At 40.7% G+C, this 15304-nt stretch overlaps 4 protein-coding genes across 4 annotated transcripts; 2 read left to right on the forward strand and 2 right to left on the reverse strand.

Moving 5' to 3' along the window:
* Positions 1-4788: 4788 nt before the first annotated feature.
* LOC128259184 (E3 ubiquitin-protein ligase MARCHF6) lies at positions 4789-9487 on the reverse strand. The gene is made up of 3 exons (XM_052991406.1): positions 7576-9487; positions 5916-7367; positions 4789-5396 (listed from the first exon to the last, which is right to left on the reverse strand). Exons 1-2 carry the CDS (start codon positions 9172-9174, stop codon positions 5925-5927), a joined length of 3042 nt encoding a protein of 1013 aa, XP_052847366.1. The 5' UTR covers positions 9175-9487; the 3' UTR covers positions 4789-5396; positions 5916-5924.
* Positions 9488-10867: 1380 nt separating this feature from the next.
* LOC128259384 (thioredoxin, mitochondrial) lies at positions 10868-11581 on the forward strand. Its single transcript, XM_052991715.1, has 2 exons — positions 10868-11159; positions 11224-11581. The coding sequence occupies exons 1-2, from the start codon at positions 10978-10980 to the stop codon at positions 11468-11470; spliced, it is 429 nt and encodes a 142-aa protein (XP_052847675.1). The 5' UTR covers positions 10868-10977; the 3' UTR covers positions 11471-11581.
* LOC128259383 (39S ribosomal protein L23, mitochondrial) lies at positions 11523-12213 on the reverse strand. Its single transcript, XM_052991714.1, has 2 exons — positions 11819-12213; positions 11523-11761 (listed from the first exon to the last, which is right to left on the reverse strand). The coding sequence occupies exons 1-2, from the start codon at positions 12110-12112 to the stop codon at positions 11603-11605; spliced, it is 453 nt and encodes a 150-aa protein (XP_052847674.1). The 5' UTR covers positions 12113-12213; the 3' UTR covers positions 11523-11602.
* A 307-nt stretch (positions 12214-12520) lies between these two features.
* On the forward strand, positions 12521-15293 carry LOC128259353 (nucleolar MIF4G domain-containing protein 1 homolog). The gene is made up of 2 exons (XM_052991670.1): positions 12521-13486; positions 13542-15293. The coding sequence occupies exons 1-2, from the start codon at positions 12616-12618 to the stop codon at positions 15224-15226; spliced, it is 2556 nt and encodes an 851-aa protein (XP_052847630.1). The 5' UTR covers positions 12521-12615; the 3' UTR covers positions 15227-15293.
* The last annotated feature ends 11 nt before the right edge of the window (positions 15294-15304 follow it).

Genomic DNA, 15304 nt, shown 5'->3' on the forward strand with positions numbered 1-15304 from the left:
AAATCTATCTATCTATATATATTCTTGGAATGCGCACTTTATCCTTGAGAGTTTTATTGCCTAAAAGTTCTCCTTTTGGCTTTTAAAATAGAACACAAAAAGGGAATTTTAGATCATTTTTTTTATTGCTTCCTTGTTTTTAGTTCCGCTATTACAAACGCTATAAAAATCAAATATCGAATAGAAAGTTTTATCTTATTTCGTAATATATAAAATTTAATCGATTTTTTATTGCTTGCTTCGCTCTTAAAACCAAATAAAGGGCCTGTAATTCTTGTTTTTTTTTTAATATACAGTCTTAGAGATTGGGTTTAAATAGGTCAAAGAAAGTTTTAGAATTAGAAGAAAATTTAGAATTAAATAAAAGCTGGCACTTATAGAATTTTTATTCAAATATATGTGGTCGAAATTTTATAATTACGCTCAACTAAAAATGTAATCTGATAATCAAACTATATTCTAGATCTACAAAATGACCTTCAAAACAAAAAAAAAAACTAATTCGATTGATTATTTGTTATATTATACTACATTGTCAATTAAAATGTCACCTGTCAGGGAATTCAGGAAGTAAGCAAAGTCATTTTGCTTCCTGTTTTTCCAGTTTTTGTTTTCGTTCTTTGGTGGTTAACTATTTTTTGGTTTTTTAGGACTGACCCTTCTCTTACGTTTCCCAGGGCAATGCTTTTACACAAATTATTTTACTTAGCTTTGGGAGAAATAATAAATTATGGCAACGGAAATCAAAAAGCCACTTCAGCGAGCAACCAAAACAAGCATATCTGGCTATCCAGTCCCTTGAGTCCCCCCGGATATATATAGTTGCCATGGGGGTTACGATGGTGGAGATGCCTTTAATAAAGCATTACGAGCTTGGAGTGGGTGGGTAGTTTGTACAGGTTGCTACACACTTGAGATTGTTGCAACCGTGGCAGCAAGCAACAACAACGACAACTTGGCCCGGTTGTTTGCTTTGTTTTATGGCTAATTTTAGACAATTTATGAAGTGTTGGTTATGCTTGATAAGAGCCTCAAGCGGAAGCAACAACAACAACCACCAGCACAACAATAACAAACTGCGGAACAATTCATGCAAATGAGCTACGCTTAAAGTCCTCGCCTTGGCACATTACGCATACGCCCCGTAATGCGCGACAAATGATAAAGCCGCATAAGCCGCTCCCTCAGTTTATACACTAAAAAAAAAAAATCTATTTAATCCAAACATTTCTACTCACTTTAAATATTTTTGTATTTGATAAATATTAAACCATTTAATAATATTTTCGGAATAGATTTTAACAATTAATAGTTATAAAGTACAGTTTACTTTTGAAACATATTGAACTCAAACTCATAATGAAATCATTGTTTTACATATTAATTCAAATATTTTAATTACTTTTTAGACCTTGACTAGTTACTTAATAATTTTAGTTTTATAAGATTTTGCAATTTGACAATCATTTAATTTAATATTCTGATTTTATATTAAATTTAGATAAAACATATATGAAATATTTGATTCAATAGACAAATGGTTATTTTTACTGTTCCATTTTTTATCAGTGTATATATGTAGGTGCCCTTCAGGAGGGCATGAACTTATCACGGCTGACATATGAAGTTGTTAATTTTCAACAGCAACAAAGCACAGAGTTCAAGATGAAAAAGCGGGAAACATAAAGAATGCCTTTTGACAAGAGTTGTTGACAAGAGTGGCTGACATCTTCATCTGTTTATACATTTTTCCCTTCAACCTTTTGCATTTGCCTAATGTTCCCATGTGGGTGGCAGGAAAATAAACTTGATAGCTTGAGAGTGGTAATTAAAATTTATCCCCGGAAATCCGAGTTCAAATTAGGGTGAGAGGCCAAAAGCATAATAAATAAATAATCATAATGACTGGAAGTTAAAGTAATAAAGTATGCATTGTAACTTACACCATTGAAAAGATTGACGTCAATAAATATAAGACAGAAAGAAGACTTTATGAATAGGAAAACTTTGAGTTGGCAAAGTCTTAGAAAGTTAATGCCAAAACTCAGGCCCTTAAACCCATTAAAATTTGAAATCAGTTTTCAAGTTTTTGAAAATCATCAGAAATTATAAAGAAATAATATAAAAACTAGAATAAAATTTCACTGAAAATTACTGGAAGAATAAATATTCTTTAATTGTTTAATATTTATTTTAGCAAGTCAACGATTTGTAAGAAAACTATTTTAAAAATGTAAAAAATATGTATAATCAATGCTTTTTATTGACCTGTAATTAAAGTCTCAATAAAATGCCTTTCTTGGAAATTAAAAACTACTATAAAGCAAGAGCCAAAATAAATGAAAATCAGTAACGCAATTTGCAGCACAAGCACATTTCAAATTAGCCACAGCTCGACATTTACTGTTGACATTATTGAAAGTAATCAAATATTATTCCCCCTTTAGCATATTGGTAAAACAGAGATACGGGATGGAAAGTGAAAGCGAGACGGTTTAATTATTCAGATTAAATGCTAAATAAACTGATAGGCAGCAGTTGGCAAGTGTTGTGTGTTTTCCGCTGGAGTGGCAAGAGTTTTGTTGCCAACCATTGAACATTTTCAAAACTTTATTTGTCTGGCTGCTGGCATTTTGTGGTATTTACTCTGGTCCTTTAGGAATTTGTGCCCACACCTCGAAGAAAAGAGCATTAATGTGGCAACAACTTTAAGCCCGAAATCCGCTTACAGCAAGGCAACTGGACCAAATGCCATCAACTTGTAATATATATTTTTATGGCCTTTTAATAGAGTCATAAAAGTGCATTGTTTTGATCCCCATCAGACGTCAGAATGTCTTGAATTACGTAGGGATGGTGTTTATGGCCCTCTGACACGAAAAGTTGGAGATGATTATCGATTTACGGAGGTGGTTTGTGCATGTAAAATATAGTACATACTCATTCGTACCGCAATGCACTTGCATAGTTGGAAATCCAATTTAAAGTATTTCATCAATCAGCTATTCAGCTTAATGAACTATTCCCTTAGGCTGTAAATTATGCATCTTGAGATATTTCAATGTGCACACAAAGAAAATTATTCCTTACATAATGTAACAACCAAAAAAAAATAGTATGTTACAACAAAATATACAAAAACATAATAGATAATCTTTAACAACAATTAAATAAAACTTAAAGACAAGAAAATTGAAATATATTGTTACAAAACTAATTAATAAATAAATTACGATTAATTATAAAAAGCTTTAAATAATTTATATTTTATTTTAGAGTTTAAGTTGTGTTGCTTTGAAGATTATAAGCAATCTTAATGGCAAAAAATAGTTTTTGAATGCCTAAATAAAAATGCGCAAGAAATCTCAAATTTTCATACAAAATATTCTTTAATAATTTCTCCAGTGAAAATGCACTTTATGTCGGTAAATATATTTTCATTGCGCATAGGTCTTTGGAAAAATTCCCTTGAAACGAGTAATACAGTGCCAATTACAAATAGTTTAATTAAAATGTTGTCTGTTTTACAAACTTGTAGTTAACATAGTTTATTTGCGCATTGCACTTCAATACCAATCGATGGCGGGTATTTGATTATAATTTATTCTGTTTGAAAGGCTTGTATTTAACATTTGGTTCAATGAACTGAAATGTAAACACTTCGTTGGAGGAAATCTGTGGGATGGATGGGCACTATTGCGATGGGTCGCACCAACACGCGCCAAAGTTTTGTCAAGTTTATAAATGCCGAATTCCCCCGATTTTGTAGATTTATTCCCATTTGGTTTTGCCCTCTACTTAAGCACGCGCTGGCAAGTAAAATGTTTCAGCAACTTTCAACTTTGACATAATGCAAATTATTTGATTTCATTTCATTATTTGTTTATCTCAGCGACGCTCGACCCTCTGCAACTTTTTGGTAAGTGTTTAATTTGGTAAAGTCATGGAGGGGAATGAAGATGAGAGGGGAGATGCGGATGGGGATGAGGACCGAGGACCTGCCATACATTTTAATAGCCAAGGCACATAAGCCACTTAGCGATGAAACAGTCGTGGCCATGTCAAACCACAAAACAATTTAAGTTACAAACATTGAAAACTTTTCTATTTGTCGCAGCAACAAATTCGCAACAGCCGAAAAGTTTTGCAGGCGGAATGTACAACTTTTGAGCTATTTCTTTTTTTTTTGTGATAAGGAATTTTTGGGGCAACATCCTGGATCCCAACATCCACATCCACTTCACTAACAACTGACTGACTGGTCATTCCTCATACGCCCCGTGGGCGAGACTCGTGTCTGTCAATTGCTGCTGGCACACAGGGCGTATGATTGACATCGCCCCTCACAACAAACTCACAACTCGCAACAAATTCAATGATTAGCTCACTTGAGCGCATCGCTCATCCATTGACTCCACTTATATTATGGTGCTTCATTTAATATGTTTGGACGTTGATTAATTGTCTGTTTATGTTTCTTGTGCTTTTCGACTTGGCACAACAGATGTCTGAATCCGTTGCATGCGCTTCAATAATTATTTTGCAGTTACATATTTATCACGTATTCTGTATGGAATTGATATGGCTTCGAAAAGCATGTTTTGGTTTTATAACTCGACTTGTTTAACTAGCTTTTTAAAAAGTTTTTCCATTTAAAATTAAATTATGAAGCTTAAGAATTCGCGTCTTAAAGTCGAGGAACGTGCGACATAAATAAACCTTAAAATAATTAATGCTTTAAAAGAACAAAAATACTTCAGTAAAGTTCCCCAATTAAAAAGCTTTAAATTTCCTCTTGAAGATTAAATTTAAATTTATTAATTAATTTTAAATCAGTTATATTTATAATGTATACATATATAATTTTTACAGTTCGTAAAGCTAGATCGAAATTTTTTTTTTGTTTTATTTCCACTATCCGTAAATTTTCACCACTTTACCAAGTTGGTTTTGGTTTATTTCTGGGTTTTCTGAAGTTTCAGCTCGGTTGACAATTCTCAAATATATAGTTTTTGCATATGGCTCTAATACAAGGTTTTAACGCTACCCAAAGATTATTTTTATAAAATCAGGGTCGTGGCGGGGCTTTATGTCTGGCTGTCTTAAAATATCATACAACTTAAATTCTATAAGTGGTAAGGGGGTTTAAAAGATTTAACAGCAATTGTGGCTAACACATTAATCATATAACGAAAGATAACTAAAGTGGGTGAAAAGGATGAAGCTAAAACATAATAGGTATATTTCACTCGAAAATTTTCAAATCCTCTGGTTTGGCAGGGCAACAGAGACTAAAACAGAGATACATCAGCAGCAGGAGCAGCTTCACGATGAAAAAGCAGAGATAACAGCTTCTCGTTGCGTCCGCCTCCTCCTTGTCGGGTTGAAATAAAAATCTTTAAATAGAAATTGGAGAACTTTTAATTTAATATATTTTGCAAACAGTCCATTTAATCTATTAATTGCAAACACTTAATAAAAAAACAATTTTAAAGAAATTTTTAGGATTAAAATAAGATACAATTACAATAAAATATGTTGAGATTAAGCAATTACAAGCACTTTTTAACAAAAATATATAATATAATATAATATAAAGGAAACAAAACTGATAAATTATTAAATACGCTTTCTCGCTTAACTCTTAAAAAACAAATTAAGTTTTAATAAGTTCTTTTCTATTTTTACCTATTGTCTATTTTATAAAAGTACTTTCCACACAATTTTCATATTTTTAACCTTATCGAATTAAGAAGTGGCTTAGCTTTCTAAAATCATCAACTATTAGACTTGCTTTAAAGAAATTGATGACTAATGACCTTAAAGCCCGCATGAAATAATTCACTAATATCATAAAAACCTACATGAAACAACTGATTTTATAATCTTTAAAACTAATTATTGTACATTCGCACCTGATCTCGTTACAGAAGTTCGGCCAACTCCTGTTCCTGGGCCAGCTGCTCCCGTTCCCGCTGCCGATCCCGCTCCTGGTGCTCCTTCAGCTCCCGCGCAGCGCGCTGCTGCTCCTCCTCCTCCTGCTGCTGTTGCTGCTGCTGCTGCTTCTTGCGGTGCTCGTAGTTCACGAGCCGCTGTCCCACCAGATACTTGTCCACCTTGATGGACAGATAGAGCTTCTTCAGCTGCTCGATCTGGAACAGAACGAAGTAGATGCTGCCCACCACAATGAAGCTGACCGGATAGACGAGACGAGCGACGACATGCCGCACAAAGGCGTCGGCCAGGAAAATGGGGAACACCATGTGTGCGAGGACATAGGGACCGGCCAGAGCCAGGCCAAAAGTGGTGACCACCGGCACGGCCAAGTCGCGCATCACAAACTTCAAGTCGAAGTCGCGCAATCCATCCATATAGGCGCGCTCCAGAGCCCTTTTCAAATGCCAATCTGGACCCATTAGAGTCAAGGCGATGGCTATCTTGCTGTACAGCACTCCCAGCGCCCAATCCTGCCACAGAAAGTGGATGGGTGTCTTGCGCAATGGCACGCGTAGCGGTATCACCACCACCAATTCGAGTAGTAAGCCAAAGAGTAGGGGAACCAGCACAAAGATTCCCAGGAGTGTTAAAACAGGCAGGGCATATTGCAAAGCCACTCGTGCCCAATGCTTCAGTTTACTCACAATCGCCGCTCGTCCTTGGGGCAGCAATGTGACCACTACGGCCACTCCACGGCAGACAATCCAGCACAGGTAGCCACCAATCTCAGCGGTGTAAAGTTCGTGGGAGCGCAGTAATCGCTCGTTTTTCCTGGCTCCTTCCGCATCGATTGGAGCTAGATTCTGAGCTACTACCACTCCTCCTCCTGCTGCTGCTGCGGCTGCTCCTGCTGCGGCTGCTTCTGCTGCTCCGGCTGCCTTTTCACCCGGCTGTCCAGTCCAGAGCATCATCAGCCGGCGGCCAATGTAGACGGGAACGGTGAGCGTCAGCATGGCAGCACAAACAATGGATAGACACATTAGGGAGAGCAGGGCGCACAAACGGAAGGCAAACAAAGAGGGCTTCTCGTACGGCTGGAATCCCACGGGTGCATCCCGCTGCATCATGGCCTGATGGGCAGCGGCCAGGTTTCGCGGTGGAGGCGCTGGTTCCACCGGTGGTGGCGGTGGAGGAGGCGGCGGCGGTGGTGCAGCAGCAGCAGCAGCTGCTCCCTCATTATCTTCCCCTTGATTGCCAGCATTCTCTACTCCTTCCTCGCCGGCGGCGGGATTCTCGGGCTCTGGCTCGGGAGCCGGCAACAGATAGCTTCGAATACCCAGCAACCAGGCCACCGCAGTGCACCAGATGCGTAGTAATCCCTTCAGCCAAATGCGCGTTTGAGTTTGCTCAAAGAAGCCGGGTAAAACGATCTAAAAAGGGAAATGTGTTTCGTGTTTATTTAGATATGATTAGTGTACGTATAAAAAATATAATTTAAAATGTTTAAAGACTTTAGCTTTTAGACTGAGCTTGCAAACGATCAGTCTAGTTATGATGATCTATAAATTTACTGCATAAAAAACTTAAGACTGAAAATATAACACCCTATAAATAAAAGTACGAATCCAAATAACTCACCTGCAAAAGCAGTAACTGCAGACTAAGATCGTTGACCTCCGCATCGCCACTCAGAGCATAGGGCAAGAAATTGGGCCAGGCCACTTGTAAAATCCTGATGGGCAGCCAGAGCATCAAGAGCACTGCGAAGCCAAAGATCATGGCCGAGGCGACCAGGCGACGAATGTGCCGCACAATTGGGACATGGATCATTTCCTGAATAGGACTGAAGTCCGGATCGTTGACATTGCGGAAGATCCAGAGCACACCGGGCCGCAGAACTTCCCTTAACAGCGAGATGAAAGCAGCAAAGTAATAAACGTAGACCATGCCAAACATCCAGTGGACGAAGAGTGAGGTGCCCGGAGCGGCCTTGAAGCTGGCCTTGCGATCCTTCAAACTGGCATCCAGTAAGGGCAACGAACAGATGTCCAGCCACCAGCCGCAAATCAGCGGGAGTACTCCAATCTCCACGACGGAAAGTAGCGATACCTTCACCACAATATAGCATAAACCAATGAACCAACAGACTCTGCGCAATCGGAAAACTCTTGCGAAGAAGTGAAGCACCACCAGGGTCAGGCCAATGCAGCAGTAGCCAAACAGAGTGGTTATCAGACCATGAAAGTGTAGCAGTGGCTTCTCCGGCTGGAGAAGATCCATGGAGCTCAGGATAAAGTTGCCCACGCAGTAGGGGCAAAAAGCGAAGGTAAAGATGAACATGGTGTTCAGCGAGATGATCCAGAAGACGTGCTCGAGGAAAACCAGGGAGCCATCTAAGCCCAGCAGGCGTTCCCAGGTGAGCTCCTCGGCAGCGCGATCCCATTCCATGGGATTCCAATTCTGCTCATCCGCATCGGCATCTACAGCGGGTGCTGGAACTGCTGCAGCTGGAGCCGCTTCCTGGGCAGCTCCATCCTCGTTGTCTACCGGAGCAGGCCCCTCATTGTCCATGGGCACATCCTGCGGTGCATCATTGCCGTTGTTGTTGTCATCCTGGGGCAGAGGAGGAGCTGCAACCTCTGCAACGGGAGCCTGGGCAGGATTAGCTGCCGCCGCCGCTGCCTGCAGTGGGGCATCATCGCGCTCCAGCCAATCGGGTCCACCGCCGTGTAGGATCTGCTCCCGCAGCCAGACCAATCCTATAAACGATAGCAGCGTGCAGGTGACGACAAAGCAGCCGCGAAAGGCGTCCGCAGCCAGGTTTTCCATGGAGAAGATGTCGAAGGGCAGCGTGAGTATCATATCGAAGGAGCTGGCCCGGAATAGATACCGATAGGTCCTATACGCAGAGAGGGGGACCACTCCAAACCACGCCATGCCCACCAGGGAGTAGTGGAGCCAGCAGCGGGCGCCCTCCAAAACGGCGGACATCAGTCCCACCAGCACATCCTTCAGCGGCAGGACACGCGGCATGTCCGGGGCATAGATGGGCTGGAAACTGAAGCGGTAGCCACACAGTTCGCAGTACTCCTTGTGCGAATAGCGCATCCATTGCATCAGGCAATCCTGGTGAATGTACTTGATCGATCCCGTGCAGATGCATGGGTAAAACAGTGGCCTATCCGACTGTGCCTCACACCGGCACACGCGGCATATGTCGCCCGACAGGTCATCCATATTTGATCCTTGGAATCCTTGCAGTCCTTCAATTTAACCCAGTTTGCCAACCAAAAGTTCCATCAGCCATTTGCGCAATTTGCACTGGGCAACTTAACTAATTGGCTTGGGCTTTCCTGATATTCCAATCGATTCTCTCCGCTTTTTAATCACGCCAACTTATTACTTGTTTTTTTTACAGACCCTCGAGGCGCCTCTAACACTTGAATTTTAACCGAGAACTTGTGATATTTATTACGACAAAACAAAAATATGCAGTTCACAAAAAAAAGTGGCAGCCACCTCGAATCAGTGTGTGCACACCTCGAAAAAGGTGAAAATTTGAGAAACAGAGTTGCCACATAGCTCGTCACAGGACATAACGGGAACTGTCACTGCTTACTTGATATTTATTTAGCATCTTTAAAAATTGAAAAAGCCTAAAATAAAAATGTACAAAAATCCAAAAACGTTAAGGCAGTTGCTACAGAACTAATCGCCTCGTAAGAATAAACAGTCAGTCAGCTAAAATTAAAATAGTAATTGGCTTTACTAACATTCGACTGTATAACCTAAACAAAACTATAATATACTTCTATAAACATACATATATTTAAATTGAAAAAAAAAACTTACCGACAACAAATAGTTGCGAGTATTAAATAATAATGTTGATAAACAATAACTTAAATAAATTAATTGGGTTCGGTATTAAAAGGTAACAATAAATAAATGGTGATCTGTTCTCCTCATACTTTGGAGTCACGGAACCAGTTCTTTTGGAGAAAATAGTTGGTGAACTCTGGTCCCACGATCACTCTATATATCTACAGTATAAAGACAGGACATTTGGAATTTCGGCTCTCTTTTTAAAATCAGGTAGAAACCATATTTTTTTTATTTTAATTTACTTTTTTTTGTACAAAACAAACTGTTTGAAATAAATGTGCGCTATATTAATGATATTTTAATATCTGTTATATCTGTTTTTTAGTTTTTATCAGATTTAAAAACAATGGTAAACGGGATAAGTCACGCGTTCGAGGACTGCTTTCGTAGGGCACGAATTGCGTCCATTCAAGCTCAGTCCATCCACGTTCCGCATTTTATAGAAGCCATTCAATGCTCCTTTGACAACTGCATTCTGACTAAGTGCAACAGGATGAAACGATACATCCGGCACTATAAGCAATGCCGACTCAGGAGAACTGGAAGATGCCAGGCATGCAGAAACTTAATAATCATCAAGTGCTCCCACGTCCTAAACTGTAAGGAGAAGCAGTGCTCCTTTCCTGATTGCTCCGAACTCAAGCAAAAGATCAAGAAATATCTGGATTAAAAAAATGGAGGACTAAAGGGAATCGAATGAAAAAAAAGGTGACTATTATGTAAGGGAACAAAAAATTTGATGTTTTTACTCTGTTTTTCTTCCATTTGACAATAAAATACATATATATATAACCAACATTTAGGAAACGTTTTGTTTTTATCCGCATGTTGCACGCTAGACCTGTTATCCAGTTTTAGATTGTACAGGAAATCAAGAAGATTAAGGTTCCATTTTTAAGTAGTAAATTTATTTAGATTGTTTTTTCGGATCCTAATATTTTTTTTTTCTTAGTTTTAAATTTGTGACTACAATAAGCCGTGACTTCAATAATAACAGCTCCCTTAAATGTGCTGCCATACACGAGGTGGCAGCACCAGCATTCACTTTGTCTGGCAACTCCCCACCGTCTTGTTGTTGTTGTGATTCCCTTGTCATTATTTTGCAATCAATTCTTAAAAAGATTTGGCACACCAAAAAAACGCGGAAAATAAGCCATGCAGCGACAAATGATTAATATCCTGGGACAGACGACGCGCCGCTTGGTCAGTGGTCAACAAATCCGCCCATTGTCAGTTTCCTCGCGGCGCCAAGAGATCTTCAAAGTACAAAGTGCCGAGGATTTCGACAAGAAAGTGAAGAACAGCCAGCATCCCGTGATTGTGGACTTTTTTGCAACGTACTTTGGATTATATATAACTTAAGTAATCAGCAATTAATTGTTATAATTTAAATCCCCACAGATGGTGCAATCCCTGCAAGCTGTTGACACCCAGAATCGAGAGTATTGTGGGCGAACAGGCGGGCTCCATTAAATTGGCCAAAGTGGATATAGATGAGCACAGCGAACTGGCTTTGGACTACGATGTGGCCGCCGTTCCCGTCCTGCTAATCATGCAAAATGGCAAGGAAGTGCAGCGCATGGTGGGCCTCCAGGATGAGGACAAAATCCGTGCCTGGATTGCCGCCGCAGTCAAGCAGGCCAAATAGGATCTGAATCACCCAAATATTAGAGGATAACTCCTTGTAAACAAAGCCCAGCTTTAAATTATTCGGACTTTCGAAATAAATGTTTATTTACCCGTTGAAACAACAAAGAAACTTAGGCTATAGACTTAAAAACTAAATGGAAAACCAGCCTGGAGTGCCGGGCCTTTTCTTATTCCTGTCCAGAAACCGGCGGAAACCTTCCTTGGAGTCATCAAGTGACTTCTCTTCTTTGGCCTGTTTTTCAGCCTTTTCCGAGAAGAAATCGGGAAAGACAAATGACTCTTCCCTGGGCTGTAATATACGATATTAACAAAATAAAATCTTATTTAGTAATCCAGATTTCCATACCAATGTTACATAAGCCAGTTTCACATCATCTTTCTTGGTGATATAGCCATAGGTTTGATCCTTTTTGGTTTCGCCTAGGGCAATACGAGTCCTCACATCCACCACTGGCAGTTTGTAGATCTTCTCCAGGTAGCTACGCACATCGTATTTGGTCATTTCCATTGAAACCGAAAAGGTGACCACATTTGGGGGCTGCTCCTCCGTGGGACGAATCAATTTCATCCAGAAGTTCGGGAGGAAAACCCGGAGTTGTGGATTACCGCGCTGGTAGATGGGATACCACCTGGTGGACATGTTGGATTAGGAACACCGGTTTTTATTCAAGATTTCCGAAATTAAATTAAATGTTGTGCCTTATACAAAATGCACTAAAAAAGGCCAAAGGTTTCATGCGGGACATGGGTGGAGCAAAAAGGGGTTAGTGTTTGTATAACCCCCCAATAAAATTGGAACTCATATTAAAGCAAAGAATAAATCAAAATATGTGATTGGATTTCAATAAGATAAGTCGAAATCGCTAGGAACAACTTATTTATTTTTTTTAGCAAGATAACAAATTTTCTGAAATGGTAATATAATAACCATAGTAACAGTTGTTTTATTTTTATTTGTTAAGATTTTACAAGTTTGTTTATAATACAGGTGTTTAAATAACATGAACCCTCTAAAATTATTTTTGACTACGCTTATGGCAAAGCACGTGGCTTGTCCAACACTAGTCCAAAAACAGCTGTTTAGCCATTCACAACAATTTTTAAATGTTATTTGACTGAAATTGCTTGAGATTCCCAACCAACATGGTTAAAATAAAGAAAAAAGAGGCCAAAAAGAAGCCTTTGACCCGAAAGGAGCAGAGGAAGCAAAAGTCCAAGGTCAAAAAGCAGAATAAGCGGCTTTATCATGCCGGCAAAGTAAATGGAACTCAGCGCGTGGCTGCGGCGGCAGAGGCGTTGGCAGCGCAGTCGCTTCAAAGCAAAAACAAGAAGAAGAGAAGCAAGAGCAAAAAACCAAAAATAAATCCAGATGAAATTCCCAAAGAACAACTTTTATCCGGCGAAATAGACAGCGATGATGATGAGTCCTTGGATTCGGATTTCAGTGATCCCGAAGTGGATGCCCTGATGCCCAAAAGCATGGCAAAGGTGGAAGTTTTCGAACCTCTGGGTAAAAGCGTCAAGAAAATCCCAGGTGGAGCCATCCAGAGACAGGATGAGGAAATGGTCAGGAGAAAGGAGCTACGCCAGCAGAAGGAAATCACAACCAAGTCCAAAAAGCAGCGACTCAAGCAATTGCGTATCGAGAACGAGGAGGAAGATCGCGAGATCAACAAGCTGGAAAAGAAGCTTAAACTCAACAAATCCAAGGATAAAAACCGTCTGGTGAGGAAAATGTTCAACGATGGCTTGGATTACCTGCTAGACTTTGTGCTGGACGACGAGGAGGAGAAGCTGAAGTGGGAGGAAAAGCAGGAGAGGAAGAAACGGCTGAAGGAGCAGCAGGAAAAGGAGGAGGCGGGCATGTGGAGCGATGAGGAGGAGCAGGAAGATCAAAATGATGACTTCCCAGAGGATCCAAGTGCTTCAGAGGATGAGGAGGATGATGAGGACCCCAGTGGAGATAAAGAACAAAGCGATGAAGAGTCCGAAGATGAGGAAGAGGATACCAAAAGTGAGTATATCATAGGTTTTCTGAGTAATCACTTAACCTTCTTCTCAATTCCCAGTTAAAGAAGACATCTATGGACGAAAACGCGATGCCGAGGGCAACATTTTGCCTGATCCCGTGGAGAAGGAAGCCTCTGCTGCTGGCCAAAAGTACATACCACCACATCAGCGTGCTTTGATGGCCGCCAGTGCAGGATCCAGTGAAAAGCAGGCCGAGATACTGGCTCGTCTGCTTAAACAATGCAAAGGTCTGCTTAATCGTTTGTCCGAGGCCAATCTTCACAAGATTGCCGCTGGCATAGAGGCTTTATACATGAAGAACTCCCGCTACAATATGAATGAGACCCTGACGAAGTTACTCCAGGAAGCCTTGCTGGGCGCCACGCGAACCAATGAGCGAATGGTGCAGGAACACATGGTTCTATTGGCCTATCTGCATGCCCAAATAGGCAGCGAGATCGGTGCTCACTTTCTGCAGACATTTGTGGAGCTTTTCGATGGCTATATCAAGGATATTAATAACTTGGAAGTTGAAGACAAGCAGTTGAATAACCTAGTGCTTGTTCTCTGCTACATGTACCTCTTTAAGATTTTTGAGCTGAGTTTGCTAATGGAGCTTATAGGCAAACTGGCAGATCAGCTTTGCGAGAAGAGCGTGGAGTGCCTTTTGCTGATATTCCAATCCATTGGGTTTCGCCTACGCAAGGATGATCCACTGGCTTTCAAGACCATGATGCAGAGAGTTCAATCGCAGATTGCCAGCGCACCACTGGAACTCAAGGAGAATCCTCGCCTGCGTTTCATGGTGGACATCCTGAATGCTGTCAAAAACAATAATATGCAAAAGCTGCCCCAATACGATCCTGAACTGGCGGAGATTCTGCGAAAGCGTCTGAAGGCCATGCTGAAAAACGATCGCTATGTGGTGACCCTAAACATTACTCTAGAAGATCTCCTGCGGGCTGACAAAGTGGGCAAATGGTGGATTGTGGGCTCTGCCTGGACGGGAAATCTCGACGAGATGGGCTCGGCCAAACAAAAACAGGATAAGAACTCAGCTAAATCTGCGAATGGTGGATTTGCTGATCAGCTACTGGAGTTGGCCAAAAAGCAGCAGATGAATACTGCCGAAAGGAGGAATATCTTCTGCATCATCATGAGTGCCGCTGATTATGTGGATGCCTTTGAGAAGATCCTGCATTTGGCTTTGAAAGATCAGCGGGCAGTGGCCTATGTGATCATTCATTGTGCCCTCAACGAGAAGCGAGCAAATCCCTACTACGCCCATCTGGCCCTCAAGTTTTGTCAATTTAATAGGAAGTATCAACTGGCTTTCCAGTTCGCTAGTTGGGACAGGATTAACGACATTGAAAAGCTCTCGAAACCGCAAATTCGTAATCTGGCTAGCTTTCTTCAACAAGTAATCCTAGCAGCTGGCTTGCAGCTCTCTGTTCTTAAAGTGGTAGACTTTATGCAGCTGGACAAACTCAGCTTTTACTTTATGAAAGAAGTAATGGTCAGGTTGCTTTTATCGCCCGACGAGCGGGAAGTCTATCAGACATTCGAAAGAGTGGCCAAAAACTCAAAGCTTCAGCAATTTAAACAGAGTGTTAGACTTTTCCTGCAGCATTTCCTTTTGAAATCGGACCAACTGGACAAGCTGAAACTCAAGGAGGAGGAGCAGCAGCTGCTGCAACAGCGCGTGGATCATCTGGACAAGATGCTGGCTTATGTTGATATGTAAATATAAGTAGAGTTTTAAAGCGACCTTATTAAATTGTAAAATAAACTTTTACTCTAAGAGTAGGAAATATATTCTGAT

Source organism: Drosophila gunungcola (assembly GCF_025200985.1).
Source record: "Drosophila gunungcola strain Sukarami chromosome 3L unlocalized genomic scaffold, Dgunungcola_SK_2 000005F, whole genome shotgun sequence".
NCBI lineage: Eukaryota > Metazoa > Arthropoda > Insecta > Diptera > Drosophilidae > Drosophila > Drosophila gunungcola.

Excerpts from the sequence above, each read along its gene's own strand:
- LOC128259184 (XM_052991406.1), bottom strand. The coding sequence starts at position 9,174 with ATGGATGACCTGTCGGGCGACATATGCCGCGTGTGCCGGTGTGAGGCA. Across the intron at positions 7,368-7,575 it reads TGCAGTTACTGCTTTTGCAG|ATCGTTTTACCCGGCTTCTT; the intron begins GTGAGTTATTTG and ends TTCCCTTTTTAG.
- LOC128259353 (XM_052991670.1), top strand. The coding sequence starts at position 12,616 with ATGGTTAAAATAAAGAAAAAAGAGGCCAAAAAGAAGCCTTTGACCCGA. Across the intron at positions 13,487-13,541 it reads TGAGGAAGAGGATACCAAAA|TTAAAGAAGACATCTATGGA; the intron begins GTGAGTATATCA and ends CTCAATTCCCAG.
- LOC128259384 (XM_052991715.1), top strand. The coding sequence starts at position 10,978 with ATGCAGCGACAAATGATTAATATCCTGGGACAGACGACGCGCCGCTTG. Across the intron at positions 11,160-11,223 it reads ATTGTGGACTTTTTTGCAAC|ATGGTGCAATCCCTGCAAGC; the intron begins GTACTTTGGATT and ends AAATCCCCACAG.
- LOC128259383 (XM_052991714.1), bottom strand. The coding sequence starts at position 12,112 with ATGTCCACCAGGTGGTATCCCATCTACCAGCGCGGTAATCCACAACTC. Across the intron at positions 11,762-11,818 it reads AACTGGCTTATGTAACATTG|CCCAGGGAAGAGTCATTTGT; the intron begins GTATGGAAATCT and ends CGTATATTACAG.